The 8,187-nt window shown below is 43.4% G+C and overlaps 1 protein-coding gene across 1 annotated transcript; it reads left to right on the top strand.

Moving 5' to 3' along the window:
• Window positions 1–391: 391 nt before the first annotated feature.
• On the top strand, window positions 392–5,972 carry dact1 (dishevelled-binding antagonist of beta-catenin 1; the record flags this gene model as incomplete). Its single annotated transcript, XM_010785799.1, has 2 exons — window positions 392–505; window positions 2,376–5,972. Coding segments are annotated over 2 exons (2,222 nt in total), but the record flags the coding sequence as incomplete, so codon positions are not given.
• Between the last annotated feature and the right edge of the window lie 2,215 nt (window positions 5,973–8,187).

Below are 8,187 nucleotides of genomic sequence, written 5' to 3'. Positions count from 1 at the left end.
AGACTCTGTTTGGTTGGTTGCAGAGTGGCACGGGGCGTTATGTATGAATGCAGCATAAGTGCTCGAGTTGACTGCCTGAACTAGCTCGCAGGCTTCGCCCCATTTAAATACGTTTTTGCTCCAGTTGATAAAGAATGATTATTAGGTCAAAGCTCATTGTATAGAGACCTGTATCATCTGCGTACCGACGAATCTTTGCTGACCCTCCTCTTCTCCGTCTGTCTGTCTCTCTCTGTGTCTCTATTCTCTTTGTGTCTCTATTCTCTTTGTGTCTCTATTCTCTTTGTGTCTCTATTCTCTTTGTGTCTCTATTCTCTTTGTGTCTCTATTCTCTCTGTGTCTCTATTCTCTTTGTGTCTCTATTCTCTTTGTGTCTCTATTCTCTTCTCAGGTTTCTACGAGTTAAGCGACGGGGCGTCCGGCTCTCTTTCTAACTCGTCTAACTCGGTCTTCAGCGAGTGTTTCTGCTCGATGGCAGAAGCTGATGGACGTCTCATTTCTGCAGGTACAAGTCTTCCTCCTCCTCCTCCTCCTCCTTTTGGTTACTTTGTTGTGTAAACAAACACACACACATTCCCTCACACACCATCGTGTTGCGCCTTCAAAATAAAAATCTGAAATATTGAATCAAGTTTAAACAGTAAAACAGATTGATAGTGTTGATATATAAGCATTTGAGCATTTCATAGGCAAAATGGCCGCTGTCATTTCCAGAGAGAGTGTGTGTGTGTGTGTGTGTGTGTGTGTGTGTGTGTGTGTGTGTGTGTGTGTGTGTGTGTGTGGCAATAGATGTGTTTGTATTTTTGTTTGAACGTGACAAAACATCTGGCAGCTGTTTCCCTGCTGAAGGCTCAAACTGTCACACCTCCGAATACGACTCCAACACTAGCCTGCCAACACCTGACCCGCACACACACACACACACACACACACACAGTCAACAGTGTGGATGAATGAGATCTGTCGGTCTCTGCAGGAGGATTTCTAACTTCCTGCAGCAGCTGTGGATCTACTCTCTGCAGACGGCTGCAGTAATGAAGCTCGGTTCTTTCTCAAACATCTGTTTTGGATTATCTGATAACAAGCATGACACACCCAAAACACACAGATATGATCCTGAAGGACTTAATGCATGTTCAACTCCTTCACAGCTGCCTGGTCTCCTAGAAAACACATGTATATGAACATAATCTGGAACATTAAAATGCATTTTAAGAATACTCTCGACTACTTGGGAGCCTCAGTGAAGTATTAATGAAATGAAGTTCTTATGTCTTTAACAAAACCGGAAAATGTGGGTTTAGTTTGTCTCAATGTTATCAAGTCAAGCTGATTAATCTGACGGTTGAAAGTTGATCTAGCTGTAAAACTGTTGGTGTCTCCTCAGGAATGAATATATTTTGTCTCCTGATGATGGATCACCATTAGCGCAGTCTTGCCAATGTTACATTTGGTTTTGCACTGGCCATTTACTGCTCACTGTTTCAGCTGACATTTGCAAACATGCGAGCCAAGAATAAATTCTACCAAATTGGGGATAAATTGTGGTTGCAGTCCCTACAGTGTAATGCAATACCTCCCCCTAACCCCCCACCCACCACTCTCCCTCTCTCTGTTATAACCCATATATGAGTTTAATTTCACATCCAGGAACAGCGGTGAACATGGAGAGTTAACATTTCACGGCACACTGTCTCCACAGGAAAGAATTTTCCACTTACTAATGCAGCCGATCCAAACAGGGTCATTACCTCGTTCAACAGAGCGTTTCATCAGAGACTGCATTGCTAGGAAAAGAGCTCTGGGCAGCGTTAGCTTCCTGTCAGCTGTTGACATTAGGAAACAGTTCAACGCAAAACAAATTTAGATCCATTTAGACTGTTTATGTTTGAAACTGCGAATTGTTTAGTCGTGTGGTTTACAGCTGTTCATTCCTATAGTGTTCATCTGTTTGCAGCCCACAATTTATTTATTTCTACCCCTGTCATTGCTTATCTTATTCTATTTACATGTATATACACTCCTGCATTTACTTGGTCCCTTTCAACATCTTCTACAACATTTACCTTTTGTATTTTTTTGACATGTATATATTTCACTACTTGAACATTGGTCTTGCAACTTAATCTTGCACTATTTCATTCCTACGCACTATTTGTATCGGTTTTTAAATGTGTTGTGTTGGTTTAGGGTCTTATATGTATATTTATGTTATATTGGACTGACGTAATATGCAAATGACAATAAAGCCTTTGAATCTTGAACCCTCCTCCGCCGTCCAAAGACTTAAAATAACAACTGTGCATATCCTGAATCTGCAGCTGTGCCTGGCTTTGATTTATAATGTGAAATTCTTTCTCGTTCTCCCTTTTTAGATGAGCGGGCCAGCTGTTTGGAGTGTGATGGTTTGGTTGGAGGACTTTGTGACGACTCGTCTTTCTCCGGTACCGTCCGTCGCTCGCTCTCGGCTCCTCACCCGGTCACCCTGGATCCTCTTTCTTCGGTGGCCTCATGTGACTCCCTGTCTAAATACCACTGTGACTTGGTGGCAAAGAATGGCAGCGAAGTTTACCGCTACCCAAGCCCTCTTCACGCCGTGGCTGTCCAGAGCCCCGTCTTTCTACAAATGTTGGGTCCAATCAGAGACGAAGGGCCTGTAAGAAGCGTTGAGGCCGGTGTTGAAGGACTGAAACTGGAGGCTTCCCCTCTTTCTGCTTCTGTTTCAGCCCCTCTTGTATCTCAGAGCTCCTCTTGGCCGGCTACCTTTTCCTCCCAAACCCCTTCCCTTAAGCGCCTGGACAGCTATATCTTCAGTCTGCTGCAGCGGAGGGCCCTTCCCGTCCGGACCAGCAGACCCAGAACCAGCATCAGCACTGACCCGTCAAAGAGCATCCTGAGGCAGGCCAGTCTCTGTGTGAGGCAGGTGTCTGGGTTCGGTTTTGGGACTCTAAGGGGGTCTGAATTCAGGCCCTCCTGGCCGGCTGGAGGCGCCTCAGCGGAAAGCTCGTCTCCTCAGAGGCAGTGGTCCGTGGAAAGTAAACCTGAGGAGCAGGAAACGCCGAATGTTTTCCCTGATGTCAGCGTCGAAACGATGCAAAATGGCTTCAAGATGAACAGTGACCTGGCAGAAAACCAGAACAGCTCTACTCATGGTATTTGCATCCAAAATGGCTCTTCTGTCACTCACATGGATACAAGCACTAACAGTCTGCTGAAACAGAAAAGCAAAAGACTTCTTCCTCCCTCAGCTGTTTCTACTCTGCCTAAAGACTTCAGGGAGCTGGGTATTCCCAAAGCTAACTCCTCTCCCAAAGAAACCCAGCAGCCATGTTACTTTCCCGACCAGGACCTGCTCCTTAAATCACCGGCAGTCATTCAAACTTCTTCAGCTACTCCCAAGAACAGCCCAAGGCCTCTTCAAAACGTCCAGACGGAGAAGGTTGAAAGGTCAGAGGTAGCCTGTCTAGTTCCCTCCTCCCAAAGTCCGGATGAAGCAGAAGGAGAAGGAGGAGGAGGTCACAACGCTAAGTACTTTTCCAGCCAGGGTCAGAATGTCAAGCACCGTAAGAGTAGCAGCAAGAATGTCAAGAGTGTCAAGGTGAAGACCACCACCACCACGATGAAGACGAGTCGCACCTCTGAACACAATGAGCATAAGTCAGAAAGAAGAGGTGATAAATCCCATCACAGGTCTAAAAAGTACCGGCTGTTGGAAGACGGAGCGTCCATCAACATCAAAGTCTCTAAGAGGGCGCCTGGTGGTGGCAGTTCTCATGGGATGAACTCCTCCAGGATCAAACGCCTCCCTGCCTCCATCCCAGAAGGCCGAGTTTTGGACAAACACGACACGTCCACGCTTGGCAGTGTGCGGTCAGGTGCATCCAGACATCATGGTCACCACCATCATCATCATCATCAAGGACGGGACCAGGTTGCCGTGGTCGCCAAACCCAAACACAAACGGAACGATTACCGGCGATTACGTGCGATCATGGAGCTTCAGTACGACGAGGCGTTCAGGCACGCTCAGCGACGTCAGAGAAAGGAGTTGTTGAACCAATCTGCGGCAAATGTTTACCTCCCCCCTGCTGGACAGGTGAGCAGCCCGTACTCCTATGTGGCGAGAAGTGACTCTGAGTATTCGGCCGAGTGTGCATCGTTGTTTCACTCCACCATCGTCGACACCAGTGAGGATGAGAGGTCCAACTACACCACGAACCGCTTTGGAGACAGTGAGTCCAGTGAAGAGGAATACATCGAGGAGAGCACCACCACGAGTGACACTGAGGAGAGTGGAGGAGGTGGTGCAGGGGGAATGGGAAGAGGGAGGAACCAGTTAGGGGCAACTGGGGCCAGGGCGGCGGGACAGGAAATGACTCCAGCTCAGGCAAAGGCCTTCGTCAAGATCAAAGCGTCTCGAAACCTGAAGAAGAAGATCTTGAGGTTTAGGTCGGGTTCTCTCAAACTCATGACCACCGTTTGAGTCAGCAGCTGTTCACAACCACACCCATGTGACAATTCCCGGAAAGGCTAAACAAATACAAATTAAAGTGGTATAAACAAACAATAATAGTACAACTAAAAAAACTCGGGCTAAATTGAATTTCGGCTCCTACATCTAGCATACTTGAACCAAACCCAATTGTGGAGCAGACCTGATGGGAAAGCAGACTGTGGATGGACAAGTGCTGCATTTACAAAATGGAAAAACACTTTTCTATACTTACATTTCGAACCATCGCCAAGCCTCTTTTGCCTGAGGGACAACGCCAAACTAGTAATCAATATTTGTAAAAAATTGTGTGACCTTTTGTTTACGTCAACAAACAAGAAAAAGAAAAGTGCTTTTTTCTTAATTTGCTCATATCTCCTGTTTAGCTTTTAAGAAGGTACATTGGATTCCTTCTAACACAGCCTTTACTGTTAACCAGTCGAGTCCATCTGAACAACCCAGTATTGTGGTAATCACAGGTGAGAGATACGTTTCCTCTGTTGCCATTTCTTCTCGTGTTCTTCGGTATGATTCCTAAATGCAAAAAGGGAACAAGGAAGGATGATTTGGTGTATCCTTTAGTTTGTCAGTAACCTTGCAAAAGTTACATAAGCTACTTGATCTGCAACCATATGGCCTTATTAACTTCCTGTGTCTAAATTTACCATCATGCAGATCATGTGGGGTTTCAGTTACCCACCCCTCATACCACAGCACTGGGTTGTTCACATAGTGTGTGTGGGTAAACACAAATAACACCAAACATCTGAAGGCGCTAAGTAGTGTGAACTTATAAGTTCCCACATCAAACAAATCAACATGGCAGCCAAAACAGTAAACAAGTATCACTGCATTCAGGATTTAAGGAGCATTAGATGCTTTTGGGGAACTACATATTTTGAAAAAGGTGAAGGGTTGGTTTGGAGTTTTGGATTTAGCCAATTAAATTGTCTGCCTTCACTTTCCTCCATCTTTCCTGGCCAAACAAGTGCCTCAGCCGGTGTAACCCTGGCCCCCTAAAGAAGAGAAATCAAGCTTTTCTGTCTGCTTCAAACTGAATAGTCTGCACCCAGAGTATTTTGTATCTATTGTCAAAGTTCCCTTCTACTGCTTCCCAAGGTTTCTTTGATATCTCCCCAGCAACAAAATATCCCAGTTCAGAAATACTGGTAAGTTATTGGGATCTCTAAAAAACAATGTTTTGGAGAGCCCCCCAAAAGCCCAAGGGTTTTATCGTCTTGAGGCCATGAAAATAGGCCAAATAATAATAATAGGGGGCCACACACCGATCTCATGTTTGGACAGTCCAAAAAGCATTTTAGAACAAGCATACTGAGGCTTAATGTAATAAGTGGGGCTGTAGTCAGGTTTTCAGAGAGTTTATTGGAAAGTTGGAAAGTGATTTTAGGGGGTCCCTACCAGAGATGGGGTCGTTACTAAAAAAAAGTAATATATTACATATTACTTTTTTTTAAAGTAATGTATTACACTACTTCGTTACTGTCTACATAAAGTAACTCATTACTTTACTCGTTACTACACTCGTTACTTTACTCGTTACTTTACTTGCAGGGCCGGCCCGCCCCTCCCTACAGGCAGATCACGCAGACTGCGGCGCACCTACAGAGTAAGCGCGCCACAGTTTTGCCTCTGCGAGACTCCACTTGCACCCCCAATTACTATTGCATTAAGGAAGACATAACACAAGTCTTTCTTTTGATATGCTCTTTAATAAAATAGGCTACCAGCCTGCCACAACAAGCTAACAGTCTGTGAAACGTAAAGACACTAATTAATGAAACCAGTTCAAGACGCATTATTCTTATTCTTATCATTCTTTATGAGCACAGTAACGGTAAGGTATCTAATTACTTATTTATTTAGTTTGGTCAAACTAAAGTGGTAGAGACAGAATTCCTACAATGAAGCGGGACATTGAACTGTTCACCCGTGAGAGGGCAATCAAGAAAAGAGAGCGAGCGGCCCCGTTGAGGAAGTTTACAGATGAAATGACTCATCCATGTTTATGCAGCACTGCACGTGGAGATGTGGACGGGCAAATCGCGCAGATTACGTAGGCCTACATGTATACAAACCTGCGGCGGCGGAAACCCCTCTTGTCTGTCAGTGAGTGTGATTATTTTATAAAAGTAACAAAGTAACGCGTGTCGGGGCAATGTTAGTAACTGTAGTGTGATTACTGAATTATAAAAGTAACGCGTTACACTGCTCAGTTACCGACAAAAGTAATATGTGTAACGCGTTACACCCAACTCTGCTCCCTACATGGTTCTCAAAACGTCTCCAGAAGGTTCTTCAGAAAGTTGTCCAGAAGGTTCTTCAGATGTTCCTACATAGTGATGAGGTTGTCCCTTGCTACAGTTATCTCCTTATTTCCTGCACTTTGAGACAAACTGTCAGCAGACAGGACGACCGGTGTACCATCGTTAATCTGTCATTTGTGTGTAGCTTTGTTTTGTATTTATTACAACATGAACTTTTCCCTTTGTTGGAGCGTACCTACACGGCACGCCAAACGTCTGTAAATGCTTCTCTTTTTTTTCACAGTCATGATTTACGATGTAAATGTTTTGATGAAAGCTATTTAAAACCTAATATATTTGCTTTAGGATACCAGGCATGGTACCGACTGACAGCTGGTCAAACAGCAGTTTATATAACATTTATACACTAAAGATGATGTGTCCTTCTTAACACTTTCACCACTGTTGCCGACATTTATTATGGTTTTGCATTATAACAATTGTGGTAAAATCTTCTATGTCTGGTTGTGTGATAATCCTGCTTTCAGATCAGTGAAATTAACTGTTTCTCTACATACTGACACCTAATGTAAGCAAAAAGACCTCTTGGTTTGAATGCCTTGGACATAGATGTGGATTGTTCCTACTTTTTTTTTTGTGTCAATATCAAAATATCTTCGTGGACATTCATAAAATCTGCAACAATAAAGTCAATGAAAGACTGTCAAGACCTACATTATAGGTCAACTGGATGTCAAACCAACCTAACGTAGCCTGGTTTTAGCCAGTTTGATGCCTTTTTACCAACACAATGTTCACATATCTTTTTATAACAATTTATTTTATATAGCTTCCATTTACAGTCAATGTTTCATATCTCTCAAATAAGACTCGGATGTTTCAGATAGATATCATCTTTTTGTCTCCTGAACAGAGATCAGTTCAGAATGTGGTTGGCTTAGCTTAGCTATACAACAGTTAGCTCAATCATAATATTAGGTGTTTGCAAAGCTACATGGGTTGGTGAAAATATAAGCCAATGTAACATCAGCTACCTACAACAGCACATGTTATGATAGCTGTTCTAGCTAACGAGTGCATACCAGAGTGTCCTTAGCCTAGAGGAGCTCAAACACTTAAGGGGGAAACTGTTAGCCTAGCTTCATCAAAAGAGAAGGAATCTATCGTATGATTTACATATTGTTTATTAAAAGGTATACAAATGTGGAATGTAGGCACTGTGTTTTAAGCAGCAGTTAGATTTGAAGCCATTTGTTAAATCTATTTGTTGAAATGTTATCTATCTGTGAGCTACTTCTTTAGCTAGCAAGCTAACATGTTCAATCTCTAACTGACAGTTTAAGGATTAGCATGGAAGTAAGGGATAGGAGGTATTTGAAATATAATTTAACAGTCAAATTAAAGTGTATG

Source organism: Notothenia coriiceps, unplaced genomic scaffold (genome assembly GCF_000735185.1).
Source record: "Notothenia coriiceps isolate Sejong01 unplaced genomic scaffold, NC01 NC01_scaffold00028278, whole genome shotgun sequence".
Classification (NCBI taxonomy): domain Eukaryota; kingdom Metazoa; phylum Chordata; class Actinopteri; order Perciformes; family Nototheniidae; genus Notothenia; species Notothenia coriiceps.
Note: the sequence above shows the minus strand (reverse complement) of the source record. Positions and strands in the feature narration are given on the sequence as shown.